This window comes from Pollachius pollachius (genome assembly GCF_949987615.1).
Source record: "Pollachius pollachius genome assembly, chromosome: 2".
In the NCBI taxonomy this organism is placed as follows: domain Eukaryota; kingdom Metazoa; phylum Chordata; class Actinopteri; order Gadiformes; family Gadidae; genus Pollachius; species Pollachius pollachius.
Window position 1 is genome coordinate 6,152,492 of NC_136935.1, and position 15,953 is coordinate 6,168,444.

The 15,953-nt window shown below is 51.7% G+C and overlaps 1 protein-coding gene across 1 annotated transcript in view; it reads right to left on the reverse strand.

Annotated features, from left to right (window-relative positions):
• The window catches only part of LOC307070823 (signal-induced proliferation-associated 1-like protein 2), an 86,165-nt gene that overhangs the window by 10,591 nt on the left and 59,621 nt on the right, over positions 1-15,953 (reverse strand). Inside the window, exons 11-17 of the mRNA XM_079729495.1 lie at positions 13,194-13,340; positions 11,920-12,020; positions 11,438-11,526; positions 9,470-9,828; positions 7,175-7,438; positions 5,588-5,641; positions 3,360-3,498 (exon numbers count right to left, since the gene is read on the reverse strand). Of these exons, the coding sequence (XP_079585621.1) occupies positions 3,360-3,498; positions 5,588-5,641; positions 7,175-7,438; positions 9,470-9,828; positions 11,438-11,526; positions 11,920-12,020; positions 13,194-13,340 (1,153 nt within the window). The remainder of the gene's footprint in view (positions 1-3,359; positions 3,499-5,587; positions 5,642-7,174; positions 7,439-9,469; positions 9,829-11,437; positions 11,527-11,919; positions 12,021-13,193; positions 13,341-15,953) is intronic.

The window sequence follows — 15,953 nt, forward strand, 5'->3', positions numbered from 1 at the left end:
TTAACAGGATTTCCCGCTCCCTTTGCATAAAGCAGAAATAGCACCAGGCAGATTAACTGTACCCGTAAACGGTAGCGGAGCAAATAAAAACATTTGCTAAAATAAAATATATAAAAAACATTCTTCTTCGTCTATTCATTCCATCTCCTAGCTCATCCCGGTCTGCGCAACGTTACATCACGGCACTGGTGGAATTAACCTCCAGTGATCCCTCCTCGTGAAATATTGTATTAATCAAACCTGCGCGCTTATCGCTGCTTTCATGTGAAGTGTGTCTAAATCGGACTAAATCCCCCTGCAGCTGCCAGCGGTTCCCAGGAAGAGTTGGCCTGCCATGAATTCTGAAAAGCTGCTTTGCCACGCAGCCCGTTTCTCGTCACTCCTCCAGGTACCAGGCTGCCACCAGGTACGCAACCAACTCAGACGGCATTCACTGCAGTGTTCAGCCGACAACACGTCAACCGTCCATACAATGCCCTTTGAGGTCCAAACGGCAGGATGTGCTAAACATCCCCCCATTCAGGCGCGGGGCGCCGAGAGAGGGAGACGGAGGCAGCCCCGGTGAAATGCCTTCCTTGACGTCAAGCGCACAATAGTTGGTCCGTCTGTGCGGTGGCAGCCGTCCCAACGGACAGCATAGCTGGCATGGAGAAATGTTTGTTTACCTGTCGCCGAAACCATAACACACACACATGCACATGTGAATGTTGACACATATACATGCACGCACACACGCACACGCACACACAATGGTGACGTGGGGCAACGACAGGAAGTGACGGGCATAAATTAACCTTGGGCCCCTGAGCCTGACTGCTCAGGAGATTAAAATTGTCAGATTATATTGAATTAGGAATAAATCTTCGAAATGTCCAGTGTTGACGTTTGTACTGTAATTTGATTCATCTGTGTGCCAGGGGATGTGATTGGAAACATGTACCACCAGCACAGACGTGCTCAAAAGCCAACATGTGTATGCGCTTGTGTGCTTGTGTGCATTTGTGCGTGTGCCTTTCTGTGTGCGTGCACGCGTGTGTGTGTGTGTGTGCGTGCGTATGTGCACAGGAGCATGGTTTGGCTGCGAGCCCTCCCTCATGCATCCATCTCTCCCTGTATTGCATTTTTTTCCCTCCAAACACATGCAATATTATCCTTGTTATTCATATGGGGGGATGAGATTACAGCCATAGTGGGTCTGGGCATTCACCAAGCAGTACCAGACCAGGGCTGATTACACAGCCTTTCATCTCTGCGGAGAACAGGGAACGCAATGAAATGAGGTGAAATCACAGCGGCCGACCCAGCCACCTATTTTCATTTCTAGACTAGACGGGTGTTCACACTGGACATTAAATACACCAGGACCACAGCGGCCGACGGCGGCAACAGCCAATCAGTGCACTGAACTACAAAGAGCCTGTGAGCGTTGTTATCTCAAAGCACATTTGTGCCAGTAGCCCTGGCTATGTGTGTTCCCTGTGTCGGTCTATTTCCCCCCCCTTTTGTGATCTCCCTCTCTCTCTCTCTCTCTCTCTCTCTCTCTCTCTCTCTCTCTCTCTCTCTCTCTCTCTCTCTCTCTCTCTCTCTCTCTCTCCCCTCCCTCTCTCTCTTTCTCTCTGTCCCTTTCACTCTTTCTCTCCCTCCCTCCCTCTCTCTCTCTCCCTCTCCCTCTCCCCCTCCCTCCCTCTCTGTCCCTCTCACTCTCTCTCCCCCCCTATCTCTGGCACTCTCTCTCTCGTTCCCTGGCTCTCTCCCTCTTCCTGCTCCATGGGTGTAATGCATGCGTATTAGAATCGAGCAGCATCCTAAAATAACCCATTTGTATGTCTCCAGGGCCCCTTCCTGCTAGATAATGGAGTGTGGGAAGGGAGGGGGCAGTGTGTTCACGTTTGTGTATGTGTGTGTATAAATGTGTGTGTGTGTGTGTGTGCAATAGAGGGGGGGGGGGTTACTCATGATGCAATTAATAGATTCAGCAGGGACCCAGGGACATCTAACATGGACGCCCCTTCTCTGCGACTTCCTTCTCCTTTTAATCCGTGACATCCTGGCTGAGCAAACTCAGGCCACCATCTTTAATTAGATTAAGCCCAGCCGACATCCGGGCCTCAGAGTGCAGGAGGGGGGGACTGAAGGGTCCTTGTGTGGGGAGGAGAGGAGCTGGCACACCGCGGGGCCAGAGCACGGAGCGCTGATAGGCAGCAGATGCTCCTCAGCACTCCTCTTATCTCCGAGAGAAGGTTCTGGGTGCTTCGTCGCTCGCTCGGAAACGCTGTGTTGTGTTATGCGGAGGCTTGAAACAGCACCACAGGGACCCCCGACCGCAGACTGGCTCTGCGTTGGACCACCGGTGGACTAAAGCAGCAAGATGTTGTTATGAGTACGGTTGCTTGTATGGAAGGTGCCACTTTTAACCTTTACGTAAAAAAACATCATGGTCTGGTTACTTCGGGGTTTATAGGTTAACCTCACTGGTTCATGGTTGTGTTAGGAGGTGTGGAGGATAGGACCCTCCCCCTGGGCTTCTTTAACAGTGTTGCACACGCCTGCAGCCGGCTGATTCTTAAAGGTGAGTCAACTAACAAAATACAATGGAAGGAACAGCACCCTCTCTGGTGAAACAGGGGTTACTGCACGGGATGTTTATTGCTTGCTCAAAATGCAAAGTCAAGTGGTGTCACTTATAAACATTTTTTATGTGGTCGTATATGCATAATTTATAGTAAGTTACATCAAATGCCATGCCCAGAGATGCCCTATTCTTTGCTGTACTGTTTGTTTACAAGTCAACCCTTGGGAGGGCGACTGTAGAACCCAGAGGCCAGATTTCAGTTGTAGTGAGAGAAAAAACGGGGTGTGGGAACAGCGAGAGAGCCGAAATAGCTGAACACGAGATTTGTTCTGTTCACACTTGGGGGGGAAAATGTCCCAGATAAGCTGCACAGCAACATCTGTTTTTCGGCTAACACAGCATCCCTGCTTTACCTTTTTTTTGTGTGTTTCAGTTTACATTTACATTTTATTTAGGACAATTACTGATGCTTTTATCCAAAGTGACTTAAAGCGGTTCATACACACATTCACACGCCGAAAGCAGAGTCAACCACGCAAGGCGTCGGCCAGCTCTTCGGGAACAGTTAAGAGTGAGGCGTCATGCTCAGGGACACTCTGCTAGGCGGAGCTGGGGATCGAACTAGCAACCTTCCGGTCACAAGTCAATCCGCTCGACTCTGCAACGCAACAACAACCGCGCCATAGCTCGCTCAACCACAAGAGAGAAACAAAGCGATACCATGTGCTCAAAACAAATCCACAACGTTTTAAGTGGTGGGTTGGGTCCCGCCGGGCTCGCTGCTTACCGGCCTCCTCCCGTCCTCCTCCTGGGGGCTGTCTGGCAGCATCATCTTGAGGTAGTCCTCCTTGGTCATGCCCTGGAGCGAATCGGCCTCGCGCTGGGCCTCCTGGAGCCGGCAGGCCGCCTCCTGGGCGTAGAGTTGCCTGCGTGAAGGGAGACGGGGGAGACAAGAGAGGAGGCGCCACACGGGGCGAGTCAGGGGAGCGCTTCCACCAGTGCTGCAGAGGGATCTGAGTGGATCTGGAGGGAGGCCGGTGGGGACACCCCACCGCGCCTCTGGTTCAAAGGTTAGCCAGCTGTTTTACTAATAATAGCGTGTAGCTATCAATCAAGGAGTGCGGCTGGATTCATCGCAACGTTTGGGGAATCACTGTTTGTGCATTTTGGCCTGCTTAAACGGACCGTACCGGTGTCAATTCGCCTGATCGGTGTACTGCAGGTTTCTCCTCTCTACTGTGTATCAAGTGTGTGTCCAGTGTGTGTTTGAGTTGGTTGCTGTCTGCGTAGGCGCAAGTTCACTGCCCTTTGTGTCAAAAAACATACGGAAGAGTCATTCGGCCGTCAGTTAATACACTACTTTTGAAACATTACATGGCCAGCAACCTTCAACTGTGTACACTGACTGAAGTACAATCCCTGTTCTCCCTGCTTTTCTGCGCTTGGCCGCTGCCTCTGATATTCTAGGAAGCAGGGAGCACCTGGCAAAGTCTTTCCGCGGTTCAAGGTCCAGAATGACACCGGTAGGGTCTTTTAAAGCGGCTCTACGGGGGACACGTTCAGGTGAGGTCAGGTGAGCGCTCCATGCTGATCCAGGTGAGCCAGGCCAGGTTGAGAGGGGAGGCAGGTGGATGGCAGGAGACGGGTGCAGGCTTGGGTCTCTACACCACCGCCCCCCACCACCCTGTGAAAGGCTAGGAGGAAGAGGTGAGGTGCGAGGCCGAGCGGCAGGAGAAGGAGGTGAGGGTGTGAGGGGTACAGATCGTAGACAGTGGGGAGAGGTGGGGAGAGGGGGGAGGTGAAACCAAACCGCTTACAACCGGGGAAACCACCGTGCTCAGACAAGCACCATAGGAGACACGTGCAGAGAGAGTGTTAGCCAAGGCTGGCAGGGGTCCTGTGGTAGACTACCCCCCCCCCACCCCCCTCACCTCAGGCAGGGAAGGTGACATATCGGAGGGAGAGAAAGAGCAGCACAGGGAGGAGGGAAGAAGAATGATCCCCCCCCCACACACACACACACACACACACACACAACGCCACCTCCATACACCAAACCTCTGGGGCAGCAGATCAGTATCTGTCTGATGTTTGAGGGGGGGTGTGGGGGAAGGGGGGGATAGGAGGGGGGGGGATGCTCTATGTGCGTGCGGAGGTCATAAGTATGATCCCTCCGACTGGTTGTTATGGCTACAAGGCCGGTGAGAACCCCCCTGTCTGTTTGGAACGCCGCCCGTGAGCGTGACGGAGCGAACGCTGTTGGCAGGGTGTGAGCCGGCCGCGGGGCGATCGACGAGACGGGGAGAGACAGAGAGAGAGAGAGAGAGAGAGAGAGAGAGAGAGAGAGAGAGAGAGAGAGAGAGAGAGAGAGAGAGAGAGGGGGGGGGGGGGGGGGGGGGGGGAGAGAGGGAGAGAGAGGAGGAGAGAGATACAGCCGGCTGGCGCTGCTTAAGACCCGTCTCGCCGCCACGGTAACCGAGCCTGAATAGGATGCTGCTGAATGGGATGCTGCTGAGGAGAATCGAGTTGAAGGAGGATGTGACCGATCCACAGGGATCCATGTAGTCGGAAACACTAAAAGGCTTGTCTGCACGCTCACTGAATAAAAACAGTTGAACACAGTCATCTACAACACAGGCCCTAATGATAAAATCGTACGTTTCTCCAATGAAAAATAACACATTATAATAAAAGATCATCATAACGATAATTATAATAATCATAATGATAATCATCAGCGTATAATAACGGGGGGACAACTGCTGTGGTTGTGGTCGTTGAACAACAGCAGTTGTCCCCCGGCTCCCATCACAGCGGGACTGGTGGACATTTAATGAGAGGAAGGGGTGGTGGGAGTCAGTAGGGTTTGGTGATAAAATCCGGTTGGAGGAGCGGGTTGACCAGGGGTGTGCGTTGGTGCTGGTGGTGGGGGTAGTGGCGGTGGTGGTAAAGGGTTGAGGCCGGAGCAGAGGGGAGCAACACAGGGTGCCCGGGCTGGGCAGACAGTGTGTGTACCTGGAATGCTCGGACAGCATTTTGAGCAGCAGAGCTAACAAGCCCTCGGCGCCTCTGCCAGAGTCGAGGAGGAGGAGGAAGAAGAAGCAGAGACACGGCCGTGAGTTAGGAGGAGCTGCTTCCACATGGCCGGCCGCTCCACACATCGCTCGTTAGACAACATTCCACAAGGCAACGGGGTTAGGGGGCGCAGTGGGGAGGAGGGGAGAGGGGAGGGCTTAGAGGTGTTGTTATAGCGATAGACGCCGGTGATATTAGTCCATTCATCCCGAGGCAGGAGTTACGCAAGAATGAAATGAGAGCGGAGGAATATATACGCATAAACACTCGGGAGGGTAAGGGGATTACTGGAGTTTTTTTAATAACTCTCGCCCAAGATGAGTTTGGCGTGCGCTATCAATCACACCATCCCGAGGTGGGAGATTTGGCGGTGCAAATGGGATTTCTGGGGGGGGGGGGGGGGGAAACGGAGCTCGGGAAACGGGAACGGCGGGGACTGTTCTTCCACAAGCATTTCCCATCCACGATCCTCGCACACAAACGCCTTAAACACACACACACACACACTCACACACACACACACACCTACGAACGCACACACAGATACAAGGGGGCTGGTGTTGAATCAGAGCTGCATTTCAATTTCACTGTTAATGTCTCTTTGTGCCTCTGATTCTTCTTCATGCAATTCTGGCGTATATTTTATTGTATTGCCTTTTAACACAGTTAAGTAGGCACAGCCTACCTGTGGGCATCCTTGAGTAAGAACCCTAAACCTATCTAAAGACCCTCAATTCACTATATTCTGAATTAAATAAACCCATCCACTTCATGACTAAATCAGTCGTCATGTATTTCGATTTAATACAAGAAATGGATTCCACGATGAAAGAAGATAATCCCAAAAAGGCGATTCTTCAGGCATCCATCTGCCGCTTCTGAAATGTGTTTATCATGTTTATTGTGTTTATTGTCTTGATTGTGTTGACTGTGTTGATTGTGTTGTTCTGCTCATCGCGGCAGCTCCAGGCCCGGGGCTCCCAGTGGACGTGCTAATGCCCAGCTCGGACCCCCGCCCCCCTGCTGGCCTGGCCCCCCACCAGGGATGGGGCCTCACGCCGCTGATCAATAACCAAAAGCGACATGTGCCAAGCGTATTATGTCAGCGGCTTCATTGAGCGTATTTACTGTGCCGCTGTCGCCTTCAATCAGAGCCCGATTAAGTGCACCAGGGGTGGGCTGGTGGACTAGTGTGTGTGTGTGTGTGTGTGTGTGTGTGTGTGTGTGTGTGTGTGTGTGTGTGTGGAGCTGAAGACGGTGACACATCTCTACTGTGTGCTTAAAAGAGGATGGTGAAGGAGTATAGACCTGGTTGTGTAGGCAAGTGATTTTCTGTTTCCAGCTCTGTTTAGGCAATGTCTGTCCTCGATGTCAATGATGGCACTGAAATCCGGTTTGCCTACACTACAGCCCGCATTGTAAATCCAAGCATGCAAAAGAACAGCATCCTCACAGGGTACAAACACGCACACACACAGACACCACACACACACACAGACGCCACGCCCCACACACCCACACACTCACCCACACTCTGTATTGTCGGGGGGTTCCTGGATGCAGTGGGCATCGTCGGTGGTCTCCGTGCCCAGTGAGAGCTCTGAGCCAGGCTCCTGGCGTGCCTGTCCACACGCCTCTGAGCCGGGACCCACCCCAGGCCCAGGCCCTGTCTCGGGCCCGGGCCCTACACCCGCGCTGCTGGTCTGGGGGATGGTGTAGGCCCTGGAGGAGTCGGTGGACATACAGTATCTGGCCCCGCGGGCCAGGGGACTGCCAGAGTGATGCGAGCCACTGAACCGCGTGGGAAACACAGACCCCACCCGGCACGTCACCGCCCGACACAAAAAGGACAAACGGACAAAAGTATAGAAAAACAAAGTTACAAAAACAAACCCATCAGGCCTGAGGACAATAAGTCAACAGACGTCGCCAGGACGACCACGAGACGAATCTCAAAGCCTCCTCTCACATGAAACGAAGTAGAAAGGTAGAAAAACAGATCCTCTCTATTAGCATAGCAGCATAGCAGTCCCCTCTCCTCCCCAGCCCCCCAGAACTGCACTTGGAGGAGCCCATACCAATCGTCTAGAGAGAGCAGGGTATTGCAGCTAATACAGCGCACCCCTCACATCGAGTAAGGGAGGACATTAAATGGCAGATTCCCTGCTAAACCCCCCCCTCTGAGCGGACCACTCGGCTGCCTTTGATCTGCCTGTGAATTCCTATTACAAAGAAGTCGGTGGAAGTGGCGGCAGCCTTGCTCTCTAATTGCCCCTGGCCTCCAATTGTCAACGCTGCGGACATTTGGTCTTTCATCTCCCGACGCTCAATCGGATTCTACCTATTCCACCGGCGGGCTTTGATTCGAGGCCACTTCACAAGCTGAAGTGTTCCCCGATCAGAATAATAAAAATGCTTGACTGAAATGGATCAGACCGAATTTAATTTCTCATTAAATTAGTCAATCAGTTTTTAGTGACTGAGTTTCATCCCGAGACACAGCGTCCCTTTGTTTCCATATTCATTGCCATCTGTCGCGACACCTTGCAATATGATTTCCTGCTGCTTTTTGCTGCTTCTTCAGGAGACATCCGGATGTCAATGGCAGTTAAATCAGGAACACACAAAGTACACCCCCCCCCCCCTCTCTTTAATGTTACACGCCTCGAGTTAGACAGTTCTGGCACTCCCCTTCAAACCAGCGTGTGATGCAGTCGGATGGGGTCCACACCGCCCCTGTATGGGGCGACCAGCCGAGAGAGATGCCCGGTGGATTTTAAGAAGCTAGGGTATATCAGTTTCTGTCTTTTCCCCGCTTTCCCCTGAGTTCATCTGCCGGGGAGGGGGAGATCCATCAAACCCCGGCTCTGTAGGAGAGGGGGGGGGGGGTGTGAAGACGGATCTCCCCCTCCGTCCCCCCCATCCCCCTCGCCCTGCTCCCCCCTTGGCTCAAGCAAGACCGCCCCCGTGGCTTCTCTGAGACCGGCACAGCAAGGTGGAGCAGGCCACCGGTCAATACCCAGGGAGGGGGAAGAAGAGAAGGTCAGCGAACAGCCAGCGTCTTCCAGTCTACCATGTGTGTTAGTGTGTGTGTGTGTGTGTGTGTGTGTGTGTGTGTGTGTCTGAGTGTGTGTGTTTCTCTGTATTTTCAGTAAGGATATGTTCAAGCTGACAGGAAACCGGTCGATGAAGGTAGGTTAATGCTAAATAAACGCTACTAATACACTTTGTTTTGGTGCAACGGCTATCATACGACCGCTCAGTACATCTCAACCCCACAGATCGTGTGCTAGATCGCCCGTTACCGTTGACAACCTGTGATTTCTCCCCCCAATGGAGAATTAAATCAATGAGCTGATACAGAAGAGACAGAACAGACCACCGATCGATGTGCCTTCATCTCGGGAACTAAGACCTACACAAAACGTAAACACAGCCAACGCTCATGGCGATGGCGCACGCAAAGGGGTCTGTGACACACACCCCAAAACAAGACTCAAGACTCAAATTCAAGACTCACTTGTTCAGAGTTCACCTGGACTCTGCATAGCCTCCCCCCTTACCCCCCACACCCCTCTTGCACATTGTGTAGCACCTTATTCTAGCTATCTTTATTGTATACAGGAAATGGGTTAACCTAGTGATTGTTAGTGCTTTGCACTCGATTCTATAAAATTCCTTTAGAATTTATTGTGCATAATTTATTTTAGAGATTTATTGTGTCTCCTTCTTCTGACAAATTGTAAATTGCTTTCCCTAAAAGCGTCTGCTAAACGCCCTGAATGTATATCTAATATCTAGCTCTCGACCAGTCTACCGCACCTGGAGTGGGACGAGATCTCGCTGAGGTCTCCCAGGCTGCCCTCCATGATGGCGGCGGCGTAGCCCTGCGGCAGGTACATCTTCCCGTGGTCGTCCTCCGAGACCGCGTCCTCCGCCAGCTCCGACGGCCAGGGGTGTGCCTGCTCGCCGCCCCGCACCTGCAGGAGGTGCCGCGCCCCGGGGGGCATGCAGGGGTTGGTGTCGATGCCGCTGTCGGTGGACGCGCCCTTGATGTAGGTGAGGCCCAGCATCTCGGGGTCCATGAGGTCCCCGGAGCCAAAGTGCTTCTCGTCGCTGTTGCTGGAGGCGTTGCTGGACAGGGTGTTGCTGCTAGAGTGGCTGGAGGTCTTGTCTCCCGTCTGGCATCGTCCGTGGAGGACAGGAGGGGAGACACGTTAGATTATGATTAGTTTATTTCGTTTTATGTTTATTGCTTTTTTTTTTTTTTTTTTTTTTTTTTAATGTTTTTTTATACAGGGTGCCGCGCACTGTTAAAAGTAACGGCAGCAGAGTTAGATAGCAGTTGAATTAGATCTGTTGTCCCTGGGCAGTTGGAAGAAGAGCAGCGAATACACAACGTAAAACAGCATAATTCATAAAGTCAGTGTGCCATAAACACAATCAGTGTAGCAATTACGTGACTACAAGCGGATCATTAGTGGCGGATCAAAAAGTGGACAGTTTTGTGCTCACCTTGGCCAAAGCTTGAGGCTGGTTTAAACACTATAAATCTTCTTGGGTATCAAATGAGAATATTATGTGTTATATTTATACATACAGTGTATATATATATATATATATATATATATATATATATATATATATATCAGTGTTACTGTAGCAGAGAACTAGGTTATGCATATATCTGTGTGTGAGCGCAGGGTGTGAAAATAGTGCTTGATCATTAAACAAACTCTTTTGAATGAGTGATCGTCTTCATGTACTGTGGCTGTACTCTCGGCGGTTGAAACAGAAACTTTTAGTGGTACTTTAAAACTGCATCCCAAAAAATAAGTAAGACTAGTATAACATCATTCCACTTAATATCCACTTCATTTTCTCTTTAAATGTTTAATTTAGACTAGATCAGCAAACATGTAGATCCATAAATAATAGATTTTGCTACACTCTGGTGTTCAATATGGCCGACCAGGCGGATCTTCTTTGAAACCACAACCACAAGTTAACTTCCAAACTCGACTTTCTTTCCGGCTCTCACTGCTAATAGTGTTGGCTCACTTACCTTTACCCCTAAATAGCTAGCGGAAAAGAAATAATAATCTCTGGCATGTATAGGAAACCTAGAGAGCCAAACAAAGGGTTCTCATGGCGTCGATCTAGCACGCGCTCTGAGCCCCAGCGCTGTTAGCGCTGAGCTGTTAGCGCTGAGCGGCAGCCCGCGGCGCAGCGAGAGAGAGAGAGGTGAGGGAGGAGACGGAGAGAGGGGGAGGAGGAGGAGGAACGGGGAAGGTAATACAAATTAGGAGACGAACGAGCAAACCCTACAACTGAATAGATATATTCAACCTCTGGGACAAATGCGAGACCGCCGTGTCTCATCTAGAGACGAGACGGACGGTGTGAAGCGCCGAAACGCCGGCTAGCATGCTAATGAAGCCGGGCTGGTGTATACGATTCCATAGCTACAAATGAGGCAGAGACAGAGAGAGACAGAGTGGGGGGTGGTAGGGGGGATGGATGTACAATTGGATGTCCCAATTCTGCTGGTGGAAATAGTAAGAAAGCCCACCGACAAGGACAGTCTGACCTTATCTCTGTTCCCCGTGAAGGGAACCAGCTCTGACAGTGTAGAGAGTGGCAATACAAATATAGACATAAAGGCGTGCACTCATTCCTAGACTTACACACACACTTACACAACCTAGTAGTGTGGGCAGACTAGGGACTGTACGACCAATCAAAATCCTCAACGTCCCTTTGAACAAATGGGGCAGAATGCCCACTCACCCTGGACAGCTTGTTGGGAGAGTCCTTGCTCCCCTCTCTGTGTTTCAGAGAGTTCAGGATCTTGGTGGAGGGTACGTGCCACTTGGCCTCTGTGGAGAGCAGGGAACAACGTGATGTATGAGCGGGGTGCAACGTGTGTGTGTGTGTGTGTGTGTGTGTGTGTGTGTGTGTGTGTGTGTGTGCACGTCTCTGCCTGTCTCTGTGTCTGGGAGTTTTTGTGGGCGCATGGTGGATGCGAGTGAGAGTGTATGTGTGTGTGTGTGTGGTTGTGTGTGTGTGTGTGCGTGCATTCTTGCCTGTGTGTGTGTCTGTGTGCATGTGCGTGTGTGTGTGTTTGTGCATGTTTTGTGCCTGTGAGTTTTTGTGGTTGGTGGTTGCAAGTGAGTGCGGGCGTGCGTGCGTGCGCATGAGCTTGTGTGCGTGTGCGCGCTTGCATGTGTGCGTGCGTGTGCGTGTTTTTGCGATCAGGATGGATGACTCACCCGCCGACCGGGTTCTCTCCAGCGTGGGCTCTCTCTCGCGGCCCCCGCCGTCCCCGCCGGCGATGTCACCCGAGTGCTCGTGGAGGACAGGGGAAGGACATCTGGAGAGGAAGGAGAGGAGCGGAGCGTCACGTGACCCATAAATAACCACGTTGTGTTCCGCAGGCGCCGAGTCAGGAGTAACACTTCATTAGATGCTCCCCAGATGTGTGGCCATTAGATCACCCGCAGAGATCAGATCCATTAAGCCTATGGTTTAATGGGATGGATCTTCATCAAGACCTTCCAGATGCCGGGGAGAGGAGAGGGCTAACGACAAAGCACGCCTCCCTCGCCGTTGCCATGGAAAAGTACCGGGGGAGGGAGGCCTATACGTGCTGTCTTAATTAACGTTTAAAGGTAGCACGGGCGTGAATGCAGATGAACTCCGAGCTCTCTGCCTTAGCAGCGCAAATTGATCTCCGACCGAAGCGCCCCCGTCTCCCCCCGGAGAGCGTCTGTGTGCCGGTGAATAAATATGCTGCGTGTTCCGCGGGCCGCCTGACAGCTCTCTGACAGGCCGCTGTGATCTTTGGCTGTTTGTTTGGTCGCCACCAGACAGACGGTACGCGGTACGCGGCGGTGTGCAGCCGAGGCCTACCCTCTTGTCACGGTCGGTAAGAACTTCCAGACACACACAGCGCTGTCAGTGATGAATGCGTGCTGAGTACAGCCCTTGATCGGTCCCACCTGAGGCCTGGGGGCACTGCGGCCGGGGATCACACAGGCCCTTCGTTGTTGATTGAACAGTAAGAAGGAGTAAAGTGAGTTGTATGGGATTCGTGTTTTCGTTACCAAACCGCTGGACCTCGTGGACCATAAACTATGTATATTGTGTCGTTACCGTCATCTGTTTGGATAGCCTCAGTTTAACTACAATATGAATGGTGAAATGGCAAATGGACTGCATTTATACAGCGCTTTTCTAACCAGTGGCCCCTCCAAAACGCTTGCCCAACATTCACCCATTCATGCACACATTCACACACAGACGGCGGTGTCAACCACACAAGGTGACATCCAGCTTGTCTGCAGCAGTTAGGGTGAGGCGTCTTGCTCAGGGACACTTCGACGATCAGCTAGGAGGAGACGGGGATCGAACTGGAAACCTCCCGGTTCCCGGCCAACCCGCTCCACCTCCTGAGCCACATTGCCGCCCTGAGATATGAGATGAGGCATACTGCTAAGGAGCTCTGCAGTGACCGATGGGAACGATGGGAGAGGTTGGACCGTACCCGTCGTATCCGGCCTGCTGGGACCAGCTGGTGCTCCCACAGGGCCCAGGGTCACTGGAGGAGGACTGGTTACTGGGGGAGCTCCGGTAGTGCTGGTCCCCCTTGTTGCACGAGGTGACCTGGGGGTTCTCCATATCCTGCATGGTCCTGCTCACACAAGACAAACCAGACACGTGTGAGAAACGATAGAGACGTATGGGTACACAGAACATCTGCCGGTTGTAAGTCATTGATCTGCAGCAGCTAGAAATCCTCTTTATAGCTCGCAGAGGGCCGGAGGAAATCACAGTCAAACGTCTGGTTGTGTGTTTAAAACCGCGCCAGTCTTTGGCAATAAGAAACACGCCCCTTAGCTCTCACTAGCCTGATTTAATTAGATTTAAGGTACGATGACCCACTTTGCCACCGCCCATTTATATTAAAACCATTGTGTTTGAATACCTCCAGACTTCAGCGAGCTGACGTCTAGACACACATTGCTAATGCGCTCGGCGAGTGAAAAGACGTTATGTAAAGTAATTCAACGCAGAGTGGTTCCAGTGATATTTTTGGACATTTTTCCCCTCCAGAGGCTGCAGATAATCAGAAACAAAAGCTGTCTCTGTTTGAAAGCTTTCTAATCCCTGGGATGATTTGCACCCAGCGAGCACTTAAGCAAATAGCATCTCAATGCAAGGCTTCTTTTGTCACTCTGTACCACACTTGATTGACACAATTGTTTTAACCGTGATTTAAAGGCGGGCTTTAGGTGTGTAATCAAACCGCTCCGTCTGTTTACGTTTACCTGGCGAGGAAAGCCTCAGAGGCTTAGGTGGAGATTGAAAAGCAAACAAGGGACTCAGGCTCTGCCTGTATCCTGGTGGCCCCGCTTCTAAGTCCCACACCAAAGAAGGATTACCCGACTGGGAGGAAATCAAATGGGAATCTTATGGACTACACTGGATTTCACATTAACTGCCTAGCCAGGCTTTACTTTGGCTTCCTTTTTCATCCACCTTCTGGATGCCTCCGTCTCCGCCTCCTCGGACGGTTTATAAACCGTCTCACAAAAGTCTGAATGGCGAGCATTTCGCCTCTTTTGCAGTGATGTTTCTATTGCCCGAATTTTATTGCCACGGTAAAAAGCATCAGGCGGCGTCCCTACCGCGGCACACACACCATTAAACACTTTGGCCAGATTTCTTACATTTCCGGTCCGACAAAGGTGTTAGTCATCTCAGTGGTGTCCAGGCCTTTAATGTGAAACAGCAGCTGGTGCTTTTCTATCGCTCCTCTCCCTCCCTGCCTCCCTCCCTCCCTCCCTCCCTCCCTCACTCCTTGCTTCGCTCCCTCCCCTCCGACATAAAGGTTCAGGGGATATTAACAGTCGTTTCTTTTTACTCCCGCCGGCTGCAATAACATTGGCGGTCATAGAGGATGGCTGCCGGGCCTGTATTAGGTCTCATATGTAATGGTGCCAAGTCTGAAGTCAGCAATGAAACCAGCCAGGGCATAGCTTTATCTAGGCTATCGCCTTCGCTCATTTCCTATACAGCACGGGGCTGTTTCTTTCCTCTCTTCCCCGCCTCCCTCTCTCCGGTGTGTGTGCGCGAGGCGAGGGGGAAACTCTGGCAAATTGCACGATACCTTCCGCAAAAAAAAGAACTACCGACAGCTCATCAGTCAGAGCTATGAAAATATGCTGGAATAACACAATAACCATTCCAATTTTGACATTCATACCGATATATTTCATGGGTATATTTTCTCACTCTCTCTTTTTTTATCGTGCCCCTTTGTTTTTACTGTCTGAAACGCCTTTATTTACTGTCTTCCACTTCCACTCAAACTCCCATCCCAACACACACACACCCACACACACACACACGCACACGCACGCACACCCTTCCTCCGTGGAGAGGGACGGGGGAGGGCGGGGGGAGGGCTGGGTCTCTACAGCTCTCAACCCAGGGAAGGGCTATCTCTTTGTTTCAGTGGTAATTGGCCAAGATGTGGTTGGCCGTGTCAGTTCCTCTGTCACCTCCTGCTGGGCCCGGTGCAGTAGCTGGGAGGGAGCAAGGGAGGGAGGGAGGGAAAAGGAGAGAGAGAGAGAGAGAGAGAGAGAGAGAGAGAGAGAGAGAGAGAGAGAGAGAGAGAGAGAGAGAGGGACTGAGCGAGAAAGAGAGCGAGAGCAGAGCGAGAGGGAGAGAGAGAGAGAGAGAGGGAACGAGCGAGAGAGAGAGGGAACGAGCGAGAAAGAGAGCGAGAGCAGAGCGAGAGAGAGAGAGAGAGAGAGAGAGAGGGAGAGAGAGAGCGAGAGAACGAAAGAGAGAGAGGGAGGCTTGCCTGCCATCGCTGCCGGTGGCTGTGATTAGGGAGTGGAGGCAGCCATTATGCTGATATAGACAAGCAGGGCGCCGCTGATGGGAGTCAGGCGAAGGGCGGGTGGAGGATGGGGGGAGGTGGGGGTATGTGGGGGGGGGGGGGGGGGGGAGGCGTCTGCATGACACACTGGAAAGGTTATCATGGCTGCAGGGGTTTCATTAGAAAGGACAAATTACTCCTTTACACGGCTCAATGGAAGGAGACCGCGATATGAAAAAAAAAGAGATAGAAAGGAGAGAATGTCTGGTTCCCTCTCCGGAGATGTACTAAAGAGGTATGGTGTGTATCCTCCAGCTCCCACATCCTATCGACATTTATATGCTTCCTTCCGGGGTAATTGAACTCACAACCGCTGCATAAATTCCCGTTTTCGTTAAGGTACATCGGAGGGTAAAT